This window comes from Centruroides sculpturatus, unplaced genomic scaffold, assembly GCF_000671375.1.
Source record: "Centruroides sculpturatus isolate CEXI.00-Female unplaced genomic scaffold, Cexi_2.0 scaffold142, whole genome shotgun sequence".
Classification (NCBI taxonomy): Eukaryota; Metazoa; Arthropoda; class Arachnida; order Scorpiones; family Buthidae; genus Centruroides; species Centruroides sculpturatus.
Window position 1 is genome coordinate 514,497 of NW_019384352.1, and position 25,413 is coordinate 539,909.

Sequence of the window (25,413 nt, forward strand, 5' to 3'; positions counted from 1 at the left end):
CCCAATCATCAGAACTGGCTTTGATGATTGGGTATAATAAGGCCCAAAATGCTAGGAAATTGTTATCCAATTTATGCAGATTTTAGATTTAATGCTGTGTTTGGTGTAATTGATTGCTTGCATTTTTAATAATCCTAATTTCACAAAACTGGGCCTTAAAATTAATACTTTAAATTTGGTAAAGTAATATGAAAATTACAAAGTGACGGAGCTTGTGTATTTGTTTTTCCTCTCTTCCCTGTGGCTACTATGAGGGCCTTTTTCAATGCCCATCACAGGTTTTGTCCAACTGTCACAACTTCGGCAACTTGCCCCCATGAAAATTCCTGGAGAATTGTTCACTTGGATTTGATCCCAGGTTCCCCAGAGCAGAAGGGTTATGCCATCTGTTAGACACTAACTACAGAAAATTTGATTCATTCACTTGCCAATTTGACTACAGCAGCATACTTCATATACTAAATTCAGATGTTGGCATGCCCATTGTGTTTGTACACAAAATCTGGCTTCGGTTCTCATTCTAGAAAAATTTTTTCTTCCACACATCCTCTAAATGCTAACAGATCATTGTGGAGGTTCTGTAACAGTGTGATCAGACACTTCATTTTCATTGTTACGTAGAATTATCTTTTTCTCATTCCCATTATGAATCAAGCCATGTGATGATGGACAAGGCATGGTATATCTGAGTTGACTCACATACGAAAATTTCTTGGCCAATGAAAACTTGAAATCAAGTCCCCAGAATAGCAGACCGGCACAATTTACTGGTTTTCATCATCAGATGAGGAATGTATTTGAAATTTTATACTCAGATCTATATCAGTTATCTGATCAGCATCAAATTTACTGATTATGGATAAACATGTTCATCCATGTTTTTGTGACCAATTTATAAATAGTGAATGACACTGCAATTTAATACAAAGAGACTATTATTAGTATAGATTAAACAAAGTATCTTGTAAATATTTCCTCAGACTCTGTTAAACCTCTCTCAAATTAATTTATTTACCTTTAATTCCATTTACAGAAACCTGATTGATATTGTAGTTACGTAAAATACAATTTTACATGATGACTTCATCAAACTATCCTTTCGTAAAATAGAAGATATCCCTGACTTCTTAGAACCTGACTTTCGGAGGAGAGTTTAACATGTCCGTCACTCACATAGTACCATTTTTCTTCATAGTCTTCTAGGGTGTGTAAAACCGGTTCATTCTCGGAGGTGGTATTGCCAAAGTTCTTAATTAAAGTAATAATGTCAGACTGATTGAGAGGTTCGTGCCTTAAGAAGGATGCAAATTTTGTTGCTGCTTTGTGTCTCGTTTTTACATATGCAGTGTAATGGCCGCCGGTGAGACGACCACTGTGTTCAACTACTCCATACAAGGAATAGGGAATTTCCTTTTGATTTTTACTTAGCTGAGGAAGGATCTGTTAAAAAAAAAAATAAAAATTAGAATAAAGTAAATGCTATTTCAAAATATATTTATTCTGTCAGCAAAAACTAACTTGACTGTCAGAACTGCAGAAGGGTGCCAAGTCTAATGTGAGAGGAAACTCGACGTGCCGATTCACTTTACGAAGATTTGTGCCCACCTACAAAGAATGTTTACGTAGATCTTAAATGACACGAATCTTATGAAAGATATTTTTGTACCTTACATTATTCTAGGTAATATCACTCACCTGCTGGAAACGTTTTAAGTGTAAAATCAGAACGGCAGGAGGACTCAAAATCAGGAACTGTTTGCTGGCATTACTGAAAACAGTTGTGACCTTCTCTGTAATTTTAAAATAATAATCACGTTATTGAATATTTTCTTCTAATTTTATATAAAATATTTTCTGTGTTCACTTACCGTCAGAAATTTTGTTTCTGTTTTTAAGACGAGTGCAGTTTTCACAGCCAAACTTATTATTGCCCATTAGGAGTTCGGGAGCAGTAAACTGATATAAACAGGACAGAACAGAACATTCATTTGATGCTGGATGATAACGCGGAGCAAGTGTTTTGGATGATATGGTAGCGAGACTGGATTGTTCATGATTTGAAGTGCGTTCACTTTCACTGTTGCTGATACCCGAATCGGGACTTCCGAATTGCGTTTCGTCTTTGTCGGGCACACTGCTGACAGAAGAAGTCTCTTCTGGAGATCTGTTTCTGTCTTGATCCACATCGAAGAGACTGTCTTTGCTTTCACTTATCTGTTCGTTACATAAATTTTCACCATTACATGATTCAATTGTGCAATTTTGTTCAGTGTTTTCAACCTGGTCACAATCTTCCAGGGTTAAAGATGAAAAATATTCCATAGAGATCATTATATCATCCTGATCTTTATTGTCGCTATCAGAAGAATTCTTCTCAGATGCATTAACATTATTTACAGACTGATTGTTTTGTACTGTTTTGTACTTTGTATCAATTCTATTTGAAACATCTTTAGGTTCTACATCAATATTATCCTCAACATCCGCCTCACTTTGATCTGTAACAGAATATAAATTATTTTATTTTAGAAAACAAAATTGATTTTATTAAATATTTGATTTCAGAATTACCAGATTTTTCTTCATCTAGTTCATTTTGTTCTTCTGTTATTAATGGTTCATCTTTTGAACTTGCATCCAGTGTCAGTGCTGTTTTCTTAGCTGCTTTCATCTGTTTCTGAAATTTATAGTAAAATAAATTAATAATAGTTATATTTTAAAAAATACATAATATACAATATATGAAATTAATTAAATCTATTAAATGTCCAGAAAAACTATTATTATTATTATTATTATTATTATATTAGAGTACTCAATTGTTTGTTCTCTATTTTGGTTCTTTGTTCATTAGAATTAAGCACAAAATTTTAACGGAGAACTTGCTAGTTTTATGTAATTTTTTCTACTTTTTGAGTTGTACATGTATGTAAATAACTATTAAATATGTTCTGTAATTTCTTATGTAGTTTTAGTTTACTATACATAATAAGGACTGAAGAAAAGTAATGGCCCAGAATGCATTTCCTTTTATAAAGAAACTAGCAGATGTGCCTGGTGTTGCTTGGACAAAAAGCAACAATAGCAAAGATTAAGATTATAGCCGACCTTACCCGTTTTCACCAAGTGCAAGAATTAGGTTCCCCCTCTTCTGAGACTAAGTAGAAAATTTTTAGATATCTGTTTACCACACTGGGATAACGATAGTTAAGATTCACAGCAACCACTAACCCGTGTATAGTGCCACTAAGTGATGAATAACAAACGTTTTCATAACCCCTTCTGGGTTCTTCTTCAGGTTTACTAAACTTGAGAAATAAGTTGGATCTGTGAGGCTCTGGACAGGCCCAAACCTCACTAAAAATTCGCATTAAAATCATTTATTTTTAAACACAAAATTATCTTTTTTTTTTTTTTGGAAAAAAAATAGAAGTTAGAAATAGTTTTTCTTTCTGAAAACGACACAAACTTTTAAACAATAGAACAATGGATAATTGAAGATTGACTATCTCAGGATGGGAATCGAATTAAACTTCGATGTTGACCTCTCCGCATGCCGAAAGGTTTTGAATTGTCATGAGGTGATGAAGAGAGATCAATCGAAAAGTGGAATCGGAGGAAAAATGGATAAAACCTGAGAATTCAAGGACGCGAGGGCTTCTTCTCCCAAAAGTTCCAAGTGACGGATCTATTGTTGTGTGTGTGTCTTGCGCTCATCTTCGTCTGCATCTCCCGACCTCGGATCGACATCTTTCCATCAACGGAAGTCGACCGCATCATCCTGGAGTCATCGAGATGTCGATGGAATTGTTCATTTGCGAACAAGGGACATTCCTTCAAAATGGGACTATCTTGGAAATGAGAAGAAGACTCAGAGGCCACAGCCGACGTAGAACTTCCAAGATCGCAGAAATTTTGTAAGCTTCTTTTTGTGTTTAATAAACCGGTTGTGTTGTTCTAAATGAGGCATCTATCTCTGACTCAACTGCTTCCACATGTTGTTGAATGTTACTGCTCGGCAGTTCAGATGGCAATGGAGACAATGACGATATATATCGCATACTATCATTCATTGAGTTTTTTTTATTTCTCCCCCTCGGCCCCCACAGATCTTCCCAAATCATTCATAAATATAAATTTGAACATTAAGACGAAGAGTTCAAATAAAGTGAACTTATGCACATGCACTCCCCGTACCAACTTTATATACGATGAAACACCAAATATCATTGAGAATTTTTAGAAGGGTCTACAAATATGTTCAATTTCCCACATAAATGCAAAAAAGACATGTAAAATAGTATAGTAGAAGCCGAGTTCTTCAGGGTAATCCTTAACCCTCTGTCTCCTCTGCAGTGGGAATTTCAAAAAATCCCTTCTTAATGTGTATTCTCATGGCATACCCTATTAAAATGCATTTAAAATAGTATAATAGAAGCTGAGTTCTTCACAGTAAATCTTAATCCTCTCCCTCTTCCCTGCAGGGAAAATTTCTAAAAATCCCTTCTCAGTGTACATTCTCATGAGGTATCCTATGTACCAAATTTCAACTCCTAACCATTTGGGCTCTGCACTTATTATTATCATTATCAACCCATCTCAATTATATTATAAGATAGAAAATAAAATCTCTTTTTTCCATCAAAAAAGTGTTTTTTTGTGACTTTTTCATAGAAAGTGTGCTTAATTCAAAAAAAAAATTAATAATAAATAAATATTAGATGAGTTTTAGTATTTGCAAAATGTTACCAATTATCATATGTGATCATATCATTTATTCATTTATACTTATTGTCCTCTAAAATTATATTATGTGTATTTCTTTTTGGTGCTCAAACACAAAATTTGTGCTACTATTTAAACACTTGACGTTTTCTCATTCTCATCTTTATTCAGTATCAACTGAATAAAGATGAGAAAATGCCACGTGTTTAAATAGTAGCACAAATTGTGTGTTTGAGTGCCAAAGAAAATTTAAAAACACAGTTTCAGAGTATAAAGAATTATGTATATTATTAAATTCATTTATTTTTCTTCCTTTATAAAAAAATTTTAAAATATCGCTATGCATTTTTTCAACTTAAGTAATAAATATAGGTTCTAAAAAGTAATTAAAATCAATGTTAAAAAAATCTAAGAAAAGTAAAAATTGTTAATACTATAACTATTAATTAAGTTCTAATTTCATTTACAAATTTGTTTACTGACATACACTAACATTTTCTGAAGCAGCTACATTATTTTCATAATGGAGTTGTCTTTTTTTTTTTGCTCATGCAAAGTAACATCTAGTGCTCTCTTATCCATGGTTGGACAATACATTAAAATGCTATTCAGAAAACTTAAAACTCAGAAATGCATATAGGGCATAGTCATTAAACCGAAAACTGAAATTAATTTAAAATTTTCTTTAAACTTAAATTTTCAAAAATTTATAATCTTAAAATTACTTTCAATGGGTAACATCTTTCAACAATCAATAAAATAAATAAATTTACTTTAGCTAATTTTTTTGCTTGTCGTTTCATTCTCGTCTCTTGGTGTTTACTAAGTTTCTTTTCTTCTTGTTTACAGTGAGTTTCTCGAGCAAAATCGGCCTTCTCTGAAGCATTTCGTTTTTGTGCTCCGGGTCGAAGAGGCTTATCACAAAAAATCAAATATTAATATTATAAGTTTTTCAATTAAAATAAAAAAGTAAAATACATACTTTTTCTTCAGCAACTGGCAGGGATAAATTTAAAAATGGTTCAAATCTCTGAGATGACTGGAAAGAAAACAAAAAATTAATTGGACTGATAAAATAAATAACAGTCTAAATAGAATGTATTCTTACCATTCCACATTCTTCACACATGACTGTACTTAGTAGCTGGCCACCAAATATAACGTCGACAAACGTATGACAAGACACTGGGCTTAATGCTATGATGTGAAGAACAATGTTAGAAACTAAAATATTTCTCTAATTAAACATTTGCTTGAAATCTGTTCTCATTAACATTTAGTCAACTTGAATGTGCAAGTAATAAGATTTTTTAAAAATTACCTTTTATTTTTGCTTTAGTTTCGTCATCGGCATTTTTAATTTTTCCACGTGTTTTAAAAAAGTAATTTAGTATTCCATTTCTTTGCCTCTGGAATTAAATATAAAGTTTAAAAACATTTATTATAAATATATAAAACTACATATATGACAAATATATGTATGTGTGCACACATATAACTTATCAATATATTAGTGGCAATTTTTGGTTTACAGTTATGGTTATTCTTAAGTAGTTTTATTTACTCGGTAATATTTTACTATGAATATAAATTGCATGCAAAGTAATATCCTTAAGAACTTAAAGTATTTAAAATATAAATTTCACTATTTATGGACAACTAATAATAATAAATTCCAAACAATCTTTTCATTATTATTAGAATGAAAAATGTATTATTATTTTGAAATTTATAATTATTAACAACACACAATACATTAATTGTAGACAATTTGAAACTAGTAGGCAAACTTTTTGAAAACCAACCAACAAAACTTTAATTTTAACAACAGAAATCAACCAAAAAAGTTTTTGAAAATATTTCTTTGTTTAGACAACTATTTTAGTTAACAGTTTTTGAAAAATTTTACTAAAAAATCAAAGAGGAAATCAGAGCTAAAGAATATTATCTGATTAGATAACACTTATTTTTGGAAAGGCATCAATTTAAATAAAGAAATGAATCGATGAATGACAGCTAATTTGAAAGTTGGATTAAAAAAAAGTCTTAAAATGCCAAGAGTAGAGACTTCTTTAATAATTATAAAATAAAAATCTTATAAATTACTTCTTTCATAAGATCTACAAGCAAGCTAAAATGAAGAATTCTGCTTAATGAAAAAGGAAAAAGATATGGACTGACTATCAATAGCGTAAAAACTAAGACAATGATATTTGATGATAACAACATGAGAAGAAACATCCTAGTAGATGGGAAAGAAATTGAAAATGTAGAGCTTTACATATTTAGGAAGCAAACTAACCTATAATCTGGATTGCAAAAAAGAAATAGCGATTAGAATAGCCAAGGCAAAACAGTAAAGTAATTAGTTTGTAAAATTAAAAGTATTGAACACCTGCATCTTCTCCTGCACGCTGTATGCCCGTGAGCCTTGAGTAATAACAAAAGATATGGAAAAAAATATTAGCATTTGAAAGACACTGTTACAAAAAGATCTTACAAATAGGATGGATGCAGAAAGTCACAAAGAACTTTATAACAGGATATATAAGAAAAAGAATCTCTTACAAAAAATTATACAATGAAATGTCAACTGTTTGAACACATTACAAGAATGATGTGTCCAAACAGAAAAATTAAGACTTTAGTCTATGGTATTATGGATGGTTCCAACAAAAGAGGAAGACCATATAGAGAATGGATTGGCGAAGAAGTGGTGTGGAGCGAGTGTACTGCACAGGAATTGAGAAAATCAGCAATGGATAGAGAGAAACGGAAGAAAATAGTGGAAAAGGCATCAGACACCAACAGGCAATGAGCCCAGGGTTGATGATGATATGTTCCATTTAAGTTAAAAACATTTTCCATACGGTGTTACCACCCTTCTAAGCCTTTCTGGTAGATATCAATGCTCTCTGATTCTACCACTGCACTAAAAATTGTTTCACTTGATCTGAACAAAACCTTTAATGTCTTTTTTTTAAATTTGAGAATAAAGAAAAAAGTCTGATGGGGCTAGATGCAAACATCTGATAAAATAAGTTTCAGCAGTGTGTATAGTTTCTTCTATTTTTTAAATATTAATGTCATCCTGGCCAATGTGTTAATTAAGTCTCAGCAAGTTTGCACTCACATCTATTAATTGTAAATACAGCATTCTGTTTATGAATAACTACCACTTTCAGGAAACGTTTTGAATACCATTTAGCCTGTATATACATATATATAAAAATCACGTAAGGAGCATTCAATTAATAAGCCAAACGCCAGAAAACTATTATATGCTCTAAAACCAACTAACAATCAATTATAGTCATCATAACCCACATTATTATATCATTCTACTCAAAGTAAATTTTACTTTCAAAAATATAATATTTATAAGTTTATTATTAAGTTCTTATTTAAATAATTTATAACAATTTTGTCATAAATACATTAAAGGAAAGATTTGCTTAGTCTATCAATTGCATAAAAATAATTTTATTTTTCTTCGATAACTTACTCTAATTTCCTCATTTTTCATAGCATCAAACAGATGACACAGCAACTCGTGGCTGTCCTGCTGCTGATAGCCTTTAAACTGAGGAGCTCTTTGTTAAAAAAAATTCATTTATAATAAGGTCAATTAAACAGAATTAATAAATTATATATATATATTAATTTAATACTTGCTTTTTACACATTTGTCCAAATAACTGACTTGGATTGATAACACCATCTTGACTATTGCAAACCTTTTGCAAAAATGACATAAATGCTTGAGTCAATTCTCCGCATTCTTGTAAAGTGATATCAAGTTTTTCCTGCAAAGTTAGTTACTTAGTAATTTTATCACTTTTTAAAAAATAAACATCAATAGTGATTAATTGTTTTTTATTATTATTATGTGAGAACTTACAGTAGAATTTGTCTGAGATGTTGAAGGAATGGTTATGCTCCAAACATAGCCGTTTTTACAGTGTTCTTCTAACCATTCATAAAGCCATGGAGTTTGAATAAGATTCTGCAAATTTATCATTATTTCTAATTTAAATTAAAACTGTTAAATCCAAATTTTATTTAAAAAAATAATAATAATAATAATAAACATACTTGAAGTACAGCATTGAAAAAGCATGTATTTCCTAAATTGCTCAATCCCTGAAAAGAAATTATGAAGTAATTTTTTAATACTAAGATATTAGAATTGTTTTAAAAGATATTTTAAACTAATTACATAACATATTCTAACAATATTTGTAAAATAACATCATTTAATGCAACAGGATGTGCTTGTATTAGGATGTGCTTGTAACATTAGGAGAATTAATTAAGTAACTTAAATATGATTATGATGCTTAAAAATGCTATTTTTATTGACACATTAATATAAGAAAAAAATGTATAGCTCAATAAATATAATTACTCCTCATTATTATTGTTATTATTAACTTATGTGCTTTGAAATGTACTAATTCTGATAACATTACTCAAGATTACGACAGACAGACGCTACTATGTATCATTTCTTCAAATAAATCATATTTCAATTACAGAGAAAAAGAAATACAACTTCTGTTTATGTTATTTAGGTAAACGATCTTTGCACTTTATGCTTAAGAATTNTCAAAACTTTTTTCACAGCTGTCAGATTAACTGCTCTTGTAGCATGTGCACAGAATTTACCTGTTAAAAACATTAATCACATAAATTTATATTATTAGTTATCTGGTTAACAATTAAATATTCCTTTATAATAGTAATATGATTGAGATGCATAAAAACTGCTTTGAAGAAACTGAATTCAGATCAAATCCTGAGAAATGCTTCAGAATGATCTGACAGGAGTATATTGAGCTTCATCCTCATTATCTTATGAAGGTCTGGATGAACCAGTAACAAAAGTAAAATTTCTCTAATTCCAGTAATGTGGAAAAAGTTAAAAAAATTTCAATAAATTATATTCCAAACCTAACAAAATATTAATCAAAACAGTTTATGCCAATGATACAACTTTATTTCTATATATTTAGTTTTGTAAATTTTTTGTAATTAAATTAAATTCAATATTAGGTGACCTAGGTTCCTTCTAATACTTCAGATATGCCTAGGCAGAGCTGGTTTTTGAATGTTAGTTGCCTGCGCACTACAGATATTTGGTTTCCCTTATCGATACTGATTGTGAGTAAATTTACAACCTAACCCAACCCATATGAGCTAACTGGTATGTTTTATGACAGTTTCATATAGTTGACAGGGGTAAAAAATGTCCGTAAAAATATTTGATATATATTTATTTTAATTTTATTCAAATCAAACTGTCCTGTAAATAACAGGCATCTTTGTTTGAAGTCATATTTTAGCGTCACCATAAAACAGAATTTGCATATTAAAATGAAATTAATTTAAAGATATTTTTCTTATTTAGTATATAAATACAATATATACATATGTGTATATAAAAATTAATTTAAATTGTACTCATCTCTTCTGAATTTAAATTTCCTTTTGGTTCCGTTAACATTAAAATAATGGTGTAAGTATAATTTTATGATTAATGATATGGGAATAAAAGTGCATTCAGAATGAAAATCAAGCATCAACATAAAACCTTGTACTTATGTTATTTAATACAACCATTCACAATAAGTTATGTAAGTATAACCTTAAATTTAATCATAAGCCATTAGCATAAATATAGCTTGGAGTTTGCAAACTTCAAATTTTTGTTTTTTATATGTGATTTAAAATGTAGAACTTCACAGTGGTTATGGAATTCCCACTGATGAATTTTACTTTTGTTCAACAGATGAATCCTCTAAATTTTCTGGTGCAAAACACCTAACATGCATGCTTCAGCATTATTTAATCTATAAATTGCACAGTTACATCACTAATTGTCATGCACACATTAATCTATTTCATTGCTGACCACTATATTAATATAATATTAAATTATATTTTTTAAAGTGAACTTCTGGCCACCTGCATGCATGCACTGCACACCTATCAGAATTCAGAATTGGCGCTGCGCCTAGGGTGCTACCACCTTCAATATTTTAAATTTCTTGCAGGTTTATTTTGTGCCCAAAAAGAACAAAAAAATATTTTCTGATCCTTCTGAGGAACATCTCAGACCTTCCATCATTCGTTTCCAGCTGAACTTATTTCACATTAGCCCATGCTATAATAAAGTTTTGGGAGGCTTCCTATGGGAGAAGGGTTAAGGCCATTGTTCTGTAAATAAAACAATATCTCATAAACTAAACAATATACAGCCTTAAAATTTGGCACAAGCAGACATGTCACAGGATTTTTCAGAACCATCAAATTTAAGAAACAGCAATTACATGCTGCATAACTGTTCACAATAAATCAATGGAAAATCACTGCGTTACGTATACAACCATGCTAAATGGAAACTGCATTCATCACTGGTTAATTATTATTTAAAAAATTACAGATATTTATATGTACAATACTTGTTCAATATTCAAGATGAGAATAAAAGAATGGATATGTAATAAATAAAAATTTAATATTTTCTATGTGTAAATANATGTTTCGGATAACCGATTATGTACGAAAAAATACATTAACCTATCCCATGTTGAAATTTTTCTCCGTTGCGTGTCGCTTCGCGTTGAATTTTCGTCGATGTTAAGCCTAACGAAGACTATTGTATCGTTAAAAATTATTTTTTTGTTTTGTACAAACAAAATAAATATATTGAAAAATATAAAAACAATAAAAAAATTATACTTCAGAAGTTAATTTAGTATAAAAAACGTAAAATATTTGAGTAGACCAAGACATAGCCAAAGATTGCAGTGCCACAGCACTGGCTAAAATTTAAATTTGCCAACTGGAATTCTTTCGGATAATTGACACTCTACTGTATATATTTATTTCATTAACAGTGTCCAACAATTTTCAATTTCTCCGAGATTTCCAGGTTTTCCAGGATAAAAACCTGCACTTTTCCCTGACTGACTGAAAACAACTCAGTCAGTTGGAAGTAAGTCGAATACAACTCACTGCAGAAATTAAAAACAGTTTTCAGTTTATTTGATATTACCAAGTAAACTCGCAGTTGTAAGGCTGTTCAATTCCCTTTATTGAGCTGCAATTTGAAAAAACTGTAACATTTAAATTCCCACTGTCATCTGTCTGTTCATCTTTTGCTAATCTAAAGAACAGAGTTAGGTAGATCAAAGCGAAGTCCAGATATGGAAAGCTTAGGGGCAAGAGGCCCAATTAACTATATATGAATTTTCAATGTAAACCAGAAGTCATATTATTTCAATTAAGAAATTTTCTCCTCAAAGGAGTTAGATAGTTGACTGGAATGACTCTATTGAAAGCAGGAAAGTATAATGTACAAAGTATATGCTCTCCACCACTACTAATTTGTGGTGGAGAGCATATACTTTAAATTAAACTATTCAGTAAAATTGCATTCGTCAAAAACTACAAAAACAACCAATCATACCATTAAATGCAGTGTGAATTTTAATTTTCCTAATGTTTTTGGTTGCTTTAAACATCTTTCCTCAGGATAAAAACCAATTGAATTTTAAAATAAGAACAAAAGTAGTCCTCTCAAACAGTTTGCATTTCGAAATTTTGAGGCTTTATAATCCCAATTGTTTAATTCCAAATAAATAAATAAATAAATAATTAAATAAATAAATAGTGTGTGTAGATCACATACTGTATTTATTTTATTTTCATTTTCCAACAATTAATGCAAATGTTTAATTCTATTATGGAGTTTCAGGTTGTAATTTTAAAATTCCATAATTACTTTAACTATTAAAATGTTTACATATTATTTTTACTTAACCAGTCGGTTGCGCGGTACTCCAATTGGAGTAACCGGTTTTAGTTAAATTTTTGTGCAGTACTCCAATTGGAGTAAGTGTCAATTTTTTTTCGTAATTAACTAGTTGGTGGCGATTTAAGCACTGATTGGCATTTATCTACATAGACTAAGTCTGTTTCAACGAATAAGATATTTGTTACCACTCCTTATTTTTAAATTTACCCACAAAACTCCTCCTTTCCATGTTAAGTCTATGGGAGACCCTTCTTTCGTTCATTGGACAATAAAATTCTTGTTTGCACGTCTGTTGACCTCTAATTGGTATATTATAGTTAAATGACTATCTTTTAACGAATAAGCGTTGACTTGGGTTTGTGGGGTGGGAACTTTCTGGGAAAAAGTTATTTTTATCGGAGCTACATTGTTAGCTACAAACGTAAACAAACAATTATAAATCATTATTCTCGTCTAATTTTAGCTTCAGTTTAGTAAATTTTTATAAATATTTATCCTATTTAACAAATAAGCATGTTTTTTAAACCATCTAATTATAAATCTTTTAAAAAACAAAGTACTTCCGGTTATCATGTAACTTTCGTAATACGTAAAAAATACACGTATAATCGTTAATAAATTAAAGTAATAATCGCTTTATATATACCACTGTTAGTACAATAGTGTAAATAGCATAAATAGAATCAAATATACATCATCAATACTAAAAAGTGTATTGACCTAAATTTAGAATAACCACCACCCCCTTACGCGCCGATCGGCGTTATAATCTATAGGTCGTATTATTTCTTTACATCGGTTTAGAAAGCTGCAGTTTTTTTTATATGTGTGTATATAGACCTATCTATCTAACATATATAACAGATTAATCAGATGTTTATTAAGAAATTTCTTTTTTTAATTTTTTTAATTCTCAAATTTTATAAATTTTTAAAAAATTTTTTTGAATATTTTTAATATTTTGAAGTTAACAATCGTAAAGTGTGATATGTGAATGATAAAAGGCAAAAAACAGATCAGATCTACAACAATTTTTAAGTGAAATATTGCAAATTTAAAAATTACTATAAAAACCAGAAAATGTCACGCAACAGTGGTGTTGTTTCAGATTATCGCAATGAACAGCCGACTGGTTAAAAAAATATTCTAAATGACAATTTTAAGACTAACATTAATTTCTTATGTGAAAAATTATTATAAAAATTCAACACAAAGATGAGCATCACAGAACACTTAAAAAAGGGATTGGGCCAAGGTATTACAGAGTCTCTGAAGTAATATCAATCGACATATTTAAATTTTTAAAACACTTTTTCTAAAAAATTATAAATTTAAGACCTCCTAATAATCTAATATAGATTAAAAAAAAAAAAAAATGTTTTTCTTTTTTCAAAGTATGGTATTTTTCTTTTCAAACCTCTCGCAATTACCCTATCACCCTGAACTCCATGCAGGTGCCAAGAACACAATTCAATTGTTTATTCATTGTTCAGATTTAGAAAACAACTATACATTTTATTAAAATTAATTTTAAAAAATACTTCAAAACAGCGTAACAATGATCAAACACCAATAATAATTACCTGGTTTAACTACAGGTGTTAGAGTCGACTGAGCAGCATCTGACTTCTTAATGAAATTAACAGCACTAGATACTACTTTATAATTTTCTAAAGGTATTTCATCATTGCATGAATGACACCTAAAAATAAAATATATAAATAAATAAATCAGTGACTCTCAATTTAATATTTATATTTTGTTAAAATTATTTACAAACCAAACACTCCATGTAGATGTGTTGACTATTAAAGCATGACAATCAGAATGTGGCGTTAAGTAATGGTGTTTTGAATGAAAACCACTTTTCTCTTCATTACAGCCAATGTTTCCACATTGCAAACATAATGATAATGTTTTGACATCACAAGTATCTTCATCGACTGCATCGCTGACAACCGTCTTCTTTTCTTTTACACATTGCTAATAAAGTTATAGTTTTAATATTTAATTTATATTTTTTTAATGGATTAAAATCCATTAAAAAAAAATTATTTTTAAACTAAATATACAGTAAAGCATCGATTATCCAACTCAATTGGAAACTCAGGTTGGTCGGATAACTGAAAAAATCGGATAACCGAAAAGAATGAAAAAAAAAAATACATTATTAGTATAGTATATTAGAATATTACTATATCCCATGTAATTAGTTTATTAGTATATTGCTATTAACCAACTTTGCGTTGAATTTTCATTGATGTTTAGCCTAATGAATTTTTCTTAAAAATAATAATTGTCGCTATTGTATTGTTAAAAATTATTTTTAAATTATTTTATTGCTCACGAAACAAACAACCACTCATAATTAGAAAACTAAATCTCATTTAAATACTGACCTCCCTTCAATGGTCGAGCCGTTGTTGCCAGCTAAAACACGCAAAAATTTAACAAAAATAATATTAAAGTAGCCAAGACATAGCCAAATATTGTAATGCCACATCACTAGCGGACATTTGAAATTTTGCTAACTAGAACGGTCGGTTAACCGATGTGACCGTTAATTGGGGGTTGGATAATCGATGCTCTACTGTAAATACATAATAATTTTAGCTATTTCACTTAAATAATGCAATTAAATACAGTAAAAACTCAAGTAATGTACTTTCTTTCCCATTTAACAATTTTTTTTTTACAGATTCCTTTAAATCTTCATAAATCTCAATGTTAGTTTTTACATTAGTGTATTAATGTATACATTAACATTATACACCAGGGAGAGATGCAGTCTTGTTTTAATATTTTCAAAAAAATAAATCAGACAATGTATTGTGAAATGGGTTATCCTTTTATAATTGCAAATAAGTAAATCTGCAAGTTTGGAATCAGTGTATAAAAAGGATTGATATCTATAATACATAAAATATATAGAAACTGATATACAATATATTGTATATCAATTATCTATAACACGTCTATATTGTATATCAGTTATCTATAATAATGTCTATATGTATGATATACAATATATTGTATATCATACATATAGATCTGTACTATACATATATAAATTTAAGTCTGGGATACACTATCAAAGATATATAGAAATCAAACATACACATTTATATTTTACAATTGTTAGTAAAAAGCAAATGTTTTGAATTTTTAAAGAAATTTTCCCTCAAAGAATTTCTTCTCGATATGAATTCATGTTCTTAACTTTCTAAAGTATGCAAACTTGTCATTATTATTTGCAAAATACAATCAAAACAATCAAGAAAAGAATTTGAAAAGTGCTGCTTCATGTATATTATTATTACACTTAAGAATTTTAAAAAAATTTTAAATGATGTTTGAATTTTATTAAAGAAATATTTTTTTTTTACAAATAAATTCTATAGAACTGTAAAAATTAGAGGAAGTGTGAGGCACTCATTTAAAATATAATGTGAAATTACATTTTAAACATTAAATGAACAGAAGTATGAGATAGTCAATCATTTCCAGTGAAATATAATGACAGACAATATGATCACAATTTTTATTTTTGTGTTTAATTTATTGACATTTTTTTTTTTTTGAATGCAGAAGATTAACTATGAACTAATAATTAAACATGTACAATTATGTATGTATAACATCAATATAATTCTTTATATTGCTGGTATATTTGAATCAAATTATGTATATAAGCATCAGTTCCCAAATAAAAATTTTTCACCAATGTTTAAAAACTTTGTTAGAATCCATCTTTATGAATTAATATTTAATTATTTTTTTTTATTACAGTGAAAACTGCTTAGGCGACCACCTGCATTGGACGGGCACCTGTCAAAACGGGCAAAAATTTCTGGCACGGAATTTTCAATTTACATAATAAGTTACCTGTATTAAACGACCACCTGTCTAAAAGACCACTTTTTGAAGGAACCGTGGGTGGTCGCCATAGACAGGTTTTACTGTATTAAATTTCAGACAATTATATTATCATCATATGAGAGATTCATGATTAGAAGATTCCTAATAACCTTATTTGAATTTTTGTGTGTACAAGAAATTATTAAAATAGTTAAAACTTATTTATAAAATAATACATTTTTAATAGAGATTGTAAAAAAATATAAACACACAATTTAAAAAATAATTAATTTATAATTAGAAAAACATTTTGAAATTCACTTAGTTTTAGTATGAAATTTGTGTTTAGGATGTAATTTCACATTATATTTTACTTTTATCATTGATATATATCATTAGTAATGTTTTATTTTAAAACTGTATAAATTTAACTTCTGAAATGTTTGCACTTAATATTAAATTGATATAAGTAAACAATATATTTACATACCTGACATTCATCCAGTTTTATATTTTTCAAAACTTTTTTCACAGCTGTCAGATTAACTGCTCTTGTAGCATGTGCACAGAATTTACCTGTTAAAAACATTAATCACATAAATTTATATTATTAGTTATCTGGTTAACAATTAAATATTCCTTTATAATAGTAATATGATTGAGATGCATAAAAACTGCTTTGAAGAAACTGAATTCAGATCAAATCCTGAGAAATGCTTCAGAATGATCTGACAGGAGTATATTGAGCTTCATCCTCATTATCTTATGAAGGTCTGGATGAACCAGTAACAAAAGTAAAATTTCTCTAATTCCAGTAATGTGGAAAAAGTTAAAAAAATTTCAATAAATTATATTCCAAACCTAACAAAATATTAATCAAAACAGTTTATGCCAATGATACAACTTTATTTCTATATATTTAGTTTTGTAAATTTTTTGTAATTAAATTAAATTCAATATTAGGTGACCTAGGTTCCTTCTAATACTTCAGATATGCCTAGGCAGAGCTGGTTTTTGAATGTTAGTTGCCTGCGCACTACAGATATTTGGTTTCCCTTATCGATACTGATTGTGAGTAAATTTACAACCTAACCCAACCCATATGAGCTAACTGGTATGTTTTATGACAGTTTCATATAGTTGACAGGGGTAAAAAATGTCCGTAAAAATATTTGATATATATTTATTTTAATTTTATTCAAATCAAACTGTCCTGTAAATAACAGGCATCTTTGTTTGAAGTCATATTTTAGCGTCACCATAAAACAGAATTTGCATATTAAAATGAAATTAATTTAAAGATATTTTTCTTATTTAGTATATAAATACAATATATACATATGTGTATATAAAAATTAATTTAAATTGTACTCATCTCTTCTGAATTTAAATTTCCTTTTGGTTCCGTTAACATTAAAATAATGGTGTAAGTATAATTTTATGATTAATGATATGGGAATAAAAGTGCATTCAGAATGAAAATCAAGCATCAACATAAAACCTTGTACTTATGTTATTTAATACAACCATTCACAATAAGTTATGTAAGTATAACCTTAAATTTAATCATAAGCCATTAGCATAAATATAGCTTGGAGTTTGCAAACTTCAAATTTTTGTTTTTTATATGTGATTTAAAATGTAGAACTTCACAGTGGTTATGGAATTCCCACTGATGAATTTTACTTTTGTTCAACAGATGAATCCTCTAAATTTTCTGGTGCAAAACACCTAACATGCATGCTTCAGCATTATTTAATCTATAAATTGCACAGTTACATCACTAATTGTCATGCACACATTAATCTATTTCATTGCTGACCACTATATTAATATAATATTAAATTATATTTTTTAAAGTGAACTTCTGGCCACCTGCATGCATGCACTGCACACCTATCAGAATTCAGAATTGGCGCTGCGCCTAGGGTGCTACCACCTTCAATATTTTAAATTTCTTGCAGGTTTATTTTGTGCCCAAAAAGAACAAAAAAATATTTTCTGATCCTTCTGAGGAACATCTCAGACCTTCCATCATTCGTTTCCAGCTGAACTTATTTCACATTAGCCCATGCTATAATAAAGTTTTGGGAGGCTTCCTATGGGAGAAGGGTTAAGGCCATTGTTCTGTAAATAAAACAATATCTCATAAACTAAACAATATACAGCCTTAAAATTTGGCACAAGCAGACATGTCACAGGATTTTTCAGAACCATCAAATTTAAGAAACAGCAATTACATGCTGCATAACTGTTCACAATAAATCAATGGAAAATCACTGCGTTACGTATACAACCATGCTAAATGGAAACTGCATTCATCACTGGTTAATTATTATTTAAAAAATTACAGATATTTATATGTACAATACTTGTTCAATATTCAAGATGAGAATAAAAGAATGGATATGTAATAAATAAAAATTTAATATTTTCTATGTATAAAATAAATAGTTATTAATTTTAGAAATATAGTAAAAGTTAATAGTAATAGTAATAATAAAATTAATGTGCTTCTAAATGTTTAACAGGAAGAAAATAAATTCAAACAAAGAAAACTGAAATATCTTATAAATAGTAAAAAATTTTTTTAATAATTTAAAATCATGTATTTCAGTTTATCATGTTTAAAATTATTTTCTTTCCAGAATTATTAAATAAAATAAATTAACTCAAACACCCAAAATTAAGACTGTGTAATTTTACCTAATTGTTTATTATCCTCGTTTTCGTCTGACGAGTCACCAAGAGACTGTTGACGTTTTTGTCTGAGCTTCTTTTTCTTTGCCATTATGAAATTGATCTTCTTATAATTTATATAATCAATAATTTATTACATTCTATATACAAATCTGAAAATATTCATAAAATAAAAGAAACACATTAAAAACTGAAGCGCACAAATATTAATCTACAAGAAAAAAAAAAAACTGTTATAACAAATTAAATTAAAAAATTATCTCAATGTTTTGTTACCAATACTTTTTACTATTCTTTTGGTTTCACTGATTATAGTTATTAAAGTGCAAACAAAAAACAAATTACTTTTGTTCTTGGAGTTCCATTTTAAATTTATATCAAAGCAAGCGCACACAAACAATTAATATATATGATAATTTCAAGAATTATTGCTCTTGAATATAACAAACTAACAAGGAAACAATATGTTAATACTGATTACTCGTTACACTGTATGTAGAGATGTCATGTGTAAGGTTAATTTTGTAAATGATCAATATGTGACTATTAGGTAACCAATACATCTTTCATAGTTGATAAGATTGGACAACCATTAACATTTTTGATTTGATTAATGAACCATCATCAGGGATGAACAGATGTAAAGCTTAGTTCACACTGAACGCGATTTGCTGGTGAAAGTGAAAAACAGAGCAAATAATCGGTCAAACTTGATTTGTTTGACGGGTTATTCACTCTGTTTTTCACTTTCGCCAGCGAATCGCACTCCATGTGAACTAAGTTTAAGAGGAATGGATTTTCAGGTGTAAATAGATATAATTGAATCAGAACTGTTAGCATTTTTCTAACCTTACCCACTGTTAAATGTGTACTAGTTACTTCATTAAATTAATTACAGTGGCTAGTTTTAACTTCACAAGATATGACAACAGACTCAACAGTATACACAGTGTTACAGTACATATGAGGGAAACAAATTTACACATACGAGAGACATAAAGACTAAACAGCTGTGCTGCCTCATGAAAAAATTTTAAATAATTTACTTACTTAATTTTTTTAACAACTTTGTTAATATTTTCCCAAATAAAATGATCAATTAAGTAACCATTTATTTGATTCTTATATATAGCAACTGTAAATAATAATTTTAGAAACCAAAAGTTATAACTAATTGTTTGACTACTGTAATGATGTTTGTGACTATGTTTTTAATTTACTTAGGGAAGTGAAAAACTATACACTTCAGTTAAAACTACAAATAAAAACATATTAAAAACAAAAATTCATCAAATTTTATTTGTGTAAAATACATTTATCTGATTTTCTGAATTAATACAGAAAATTTTTGATTCTTTTGTATAAAATTATACTCAGTACATTTATCAAAAATGAGTGAAATGGCCAGTATTAATTCACATAAATCAAGCAGTACAAGTTCCAGACAATATAACAGTTGGAGATGACACAAAAATTGGTGAATACTGTCACGTTACCTCCAAAGTCACTATGCTCTGGATATTCTTAATTCAGATTAATGAATAAATAAAATTAATAACAACTAAATAAATATATCAAATATAAAGCTGAATAATAATTATGACAGCACAGAGCTTTAGTAATTAAGCATCTAAAATATGCCCTGCCTTGAATAATGTCCATATTCCTATTGTTTACGCAAGTACCAGTGAGTCCATGTTTGTAAATTTTGACACACTCCATGTATTTAGTGAGCGCAGGTTCAGTGACCTCTTTCATTTAAGTTTTTTTGTATTTTGCTAGTTTTTATTATTGTTATATTCATTAATTTTATTGTAAGCACTGTTTTGTCATTTTGAATTTATTCCTTAACTTGCAATATTATTCTCAAACCCCAATATTCAAATCTGATGATGATTAATTGTAAAGCAAGCTTTACAATTAAGGCATGTCCAATTTAAATTCTTTATTACATAAAAAAAATTCTTTTATGCCAATTTTTCAACAATTTTCATTTAACAATGTTTGTTTATATTTATATAAAATAAATCATTAATATATTATTTTTTCATTATAGACATTTTGAATAATGTATATATGATAAGAGTTTCAAATTTGTCAATTTATTATGAGAAAATATACAAAATAATACATTTTTTATTTTCCATCATTTCTTAATACCAATAATTTAACCTAATTTTTAATTAACTCTATTAAAATTTACTATATTTTAATATTCTAAGTTTAAAAATTGTAATTATCTTAAACAAAAAATGTCTAATCAAAACTTTGAACATAGTAAAATGAATATGTCAACATGTTTAAGTACTTAATAAGTTAAAAGTTATAACCCTTTATTTGAAAGTAATAGGAATTATATCAATTATTATTTATATTCAAGTTAATCATCTCATAATGATGATGATAAACAAAAATATCTAATCAGTTATTTTGTATACAAAAAATTGACAAATGCAGAAAGTAATTATGATATAATTCATGAAATCAATGTGGTATGTAAACAACATGTATATATTCTTTGAATTAACATCAAATCATCATAAATTAAACAATTTATACAGAGAATGATCAAGTTTTATTTACCGAACTGAGAGAGTAGCTAGCCGAACAAAAATGTACCTGAATTTTCTCACAAAGCACAAAAAAAATTTATCAAGACAATTAAAAAGAAAATGATAGGAAATTCTTCTCTTCAAATGTCAATTTAACTTACTTTTGTATTAAAAAAAATAAATATTCACTAGCAAAAGTATCCCCAGTATCCATTAACAGACAACCAGATGGCCAAGGTGGTAAAGGCATTAGCCTATCACTCCGGGGACTTGGGTTTGAGTCCTGACTGGAAACCTCAGGAAATATTTTGGGATGGTCAATTCTAAGATATGTTAGGCCCACCCAGCCATCCCCATTGTGAGTATGGACAATCCTACAATTGACATAGCTGAAACAGGCCATCTTAGTGCCTGCAGAGTGGAGAGTAAAAAACTATGTATCCAGGGATGTTAATAGGAACAGGATATCAACGTAAAGGAACCATAACAGCCTATAAAGCCTTCAAATTTACTATCAGTTCAGTAGTAAAATCAACAATGTTTTATTACTTGAAGTTGTTTTCTTCCCAGCTGTATGTTAATTTTCAACACAAATCACAAGAATCAGTATGCTGTAACCATTAATAGCAATAAAAGCTTGCACACAAACTGGAACTACCTCACACCTAGAAACTATACAATCATAGAAAACAAAAATACACACAAAACATACTTTAACTATCATTGACAACACAATCCATCACACATCTAACATTATATTCACTGATAAAATAAAATCCTATATATAAACATAGCTGTACACCCATAACATACAAAACATACAAAGAGAAAAAAGTTAGCAAATACTCAGAATTTGCCTCTGAAGTGAAACAGCTACTGAGAATGGATGAGTACAGCAAAGTTTCAATTATCAAAAAACCGATAAACAAAAATCAACTTCAGAACATACTAATTCCAGAAATTAGTTTACAATTTTTTCTTATCTCTAATCATTTGTGCGTATTAAACTCCTGTCTTAGTCTTTTTACACTAATGTATTAGAATTAACTTAAAATTTTCACTTTATTTAAAGTGTTTATATTTTAATTCAACTCCCAACCAAGTGTGATCAGTTTATACAAAAATGTCTGCCTCCAATTATTTTGAATAAATAATTGCACTGTATTTATTGTGCAATAGCCCTTTCTTGCACAGGATCCATACCAAGTACACTACACAAAAGTCTTGAAACATTACATCACACATTAAAAGGTTGCCTTACTAAACACACATCACACAAGAAATTCTTAATCACAGACATACATGACACCTCTATTTATAGTCTTATTTAATTTTACAAGTTTATAACTGGATTCTTATATTAAAAACAAAATTCCCTAGTAGTAGTAATTTTTTTGTAACCAGTAAATCATGAGAAATTCCTGGTAAAATTTTGTATAGATAACATTAAACAAACTAATAGTAATAAAATTAGATAGTGCCATTACATTTAATTTTTATTAACAAATTTCAGATAGATAATTTATAAAACATTATATACACCAGGGGTGTCCAACCTTTTTGTTTCTCTGGGCCGCATTGGAAGAAGTCAAGAAGTTTTGGGCCACAAGTATATATAATATATAACAGGGGTGGCCAACAAGTCGATCGCAAAACCAATTTTGGTCGATCGCTTGCGATGTCTTGACTTAACGTGTTACACTTGTAAGTTGTAACCGAACGTAATGCGCAAACGCAACTGTAGTGATATCGGACCTCCTCGTTCTCCCTCAGATGCGGTTTTGTCGGTCCATGTGCAATCCATTTGCGTACAGTTGTAAAAGGGAAATAAGAAATGTAGACAATGGGTCGTAAAACCAAAAAAAGAAGGGACAGAGAGAGTAGGTCGGGACACGGTAGAGAGAAGAAGGGTAAAGTGGTGGTCCCCGAAAGTGACAACGTTGAGTTTCAATTTTTCTTCTGTTTAAAATGTAAATACCTTTTCTTCGTGTTTTAAATTNGAATTTGTAAGATAAACCATAAAGACAATTTAAGTTTTGTGATATAAATTATCAAAATATGATAAATTTTACACTTCTGATTTTAAATTATGTAAATATTAAATAAAATTCTAAATGGTTTATACAAAATCTATTAGTATAAAAATACTACAGTATATGTGAATGAACTGGATAATTAAATATTGCATATTGATACAGACAAACTAGAATTATTTATACAAGCAGTTATCTTAGCAAAAATATTATATCTATATAATGTAATATATAATGACAATTAATTAAGCTTTAAACCAAACAGTAAATCAAAACTATCAAATTTTAGTTTATTTTTATGAAAGTAATGAATGACTAAAGAAATTTTCCCTTAAAGAAAGCATAATTATCTACTAATAACTATTAATATTACTTATATAAAAAGGAAATTAAAATATGCAACTCAAGTAACTGTAAAGAAGTAATCATTTATCACCATTTAGTTTTATATTACTTACATTTCTAGAAGATAGCCTTTCATAGTGTGCTTGAACAGCTTAACTGACAATGTAGCTATCCAATGCGTGAAAATTGAGTTTGCGCAAACCTTTTTCTCCAGACATTTTAAATTATTAATAAAATTAACCTGAATGTAATCAATGATGGTGGCTCCAGCCTTTAATAATAAATGTTTTAATTGTTAATTCCTATATTAACATAAAAAAACACCTTAAAATCTGACATTTTTGGTCTATTATAATAACTAATAATTTTGAGATAACAACAACAAAATAATAACTACATAATAATTTAATTTCATACCATCTACTACTTCATTCCATATAAACAGGGACAATTACATAAATATTTAATTAATTTAATGACAGCTTTAAGAATGATCCTCAGACAATTTTAGGTAGCAGTTTTCATGTATGGCAAATTTTATTACAATACACTCAGGATTACAGAACTGCAGAATACTCACTTTAATTGGTGTTACAAAAACATCAATTAAGTTGAGTGCTCCATCTCTAATTTTTATGTAATTCCAAGAGAATAAATGTACTATTTCTGGTAAAGTATTACTTTCATTTTCTCGAATTGTGAATTTAAAAAAAAATCGCCAGAATTATACAAATTTTTTAAACAAAACATTAACCTAAATATTTGTATGATTCAGGTTACTTGAAAACTGAAAAATTTTCAGATATGAAATTTATTGCTAGAAATATAATTCCAAATGGAAAATTTTTCTAACCTATACAGTGGGTGATCGGCTAACGAACATAATCCGTTCCAAGACTTTGTTTGCTATCCGAATTGTTCGTTAACCGATTATCGATTTACCATAGGTTTCTACGGGAATTTGATTGATTCGTTCTGGAGACCCTCCAAAAATAAAAAATATATACTTTCTTATTACATTTATTCATATGTAATAATAAAAATACATAGACAATATACACGGTCTTGTATTTTCATTAGTCATGTTTTTTCCGTTTGTGGGGGTTAAAGAATCTGTCCAATGTCGATTGCTTTTCTGTCTTCTTCATGATTTTTCAGAAGTAATTAATAGCATTGTAATTGTAGCAATTCCTAGGCCTTTAACCTTAACCTGGTTTGAATGCCATTTTAAGACCGTTGTTCTGGCATCCTCCCACTTCTTCAAAAGATCTTTAATAGCAGATATTGGCATAAATCTGCATTTTCAGAAGAAAACGTAAAAGAATTGTTTCTGTCAGAAATATAAAAGGCTGGAATTACAAGGGAGAGTTTCAAAGTT

The 25,413-nt window shown here is 28.7% G+C and overlaps 1 protein-coding gene across 1 annotated transcript in view; it reads right to left on the reverse strand.

Annotated features, from left to right (window-relative positions):
• Window positions 1-989: 989 nt before the first annotated feature.
• Window positions 990-25,413, reverse strand: part of LOC111638592 (ubiquitin carboxyl-terminal hydrolase 45-like) — a 29,478-nt gene continuing 5,054 nt past the window's right edge. Inside the window, exons 2-18 of the mRNA XM_023384328.1 lie at window positions 19,112-19,257; window positions 16,896-16,981; window positions 14,328-14,530; window positions 14,131-14,249; window positions 8,821-8,900; window positions 8,627-8,731; window positions 8,401-8,531; window positions 8,231-8,318; window positions 6,047-6,134; window positions 5,834-5,922; window positions 5,708-5,764; window positions 5,499-5,639; window positions 2,572-2,677; window positions 1,869-2,498; window positions 1,696-1,790; window positions 1,519-1,605; window positions 990-1,440 (exon numbers count right to left, since the gene is read on the reverse strand). Of these exons, the coding sequence (XP_023240096.1) occupies window positions 1,087-1,440; window positions 1,519-1,605; window positions 1,696-1,790; window positions 1,869-2,498; window positions 2,572-2,677; window positions 5,499-5,639; window positions 5,708-5,764; window positions 5,834-5,922; window positions 6,047-6,134; window positions 8,231-8,318; window positions 8,401-8,531; window positions 8,627-8,731; window positions 8,821-8,900; window positions 14,131-14,249; window positions 14,328-14,530; window positions 16,896-16,981; window positions 19,112-19,196 (2,544 nt within the window). The 5' untranslated portion in view covers window positions 19,197-19,257 and the 3' untranslated portion in view covers window positions 990-1,086. The remainder of the gene's footprint in view (window positions 1,441-1,518; window positions 1,606-1,695; window positions 1,791-1,868; window positions 2,499-2,571; window positions 2,678-5,498; window positions 5,640-5,707; window positions 5,765-5,833; window positions 5,923-6,046; window positions 6,135-8,230; window positions 8,319-8,400; window positions 8,532-8,626; window positions 8,732-8,820; window positions 8,901-14,130; window positions 14,250-14,327; window positions 14,531-16,895; window positions 16,982-19,111; window positions 19,258-25,413) is intronic.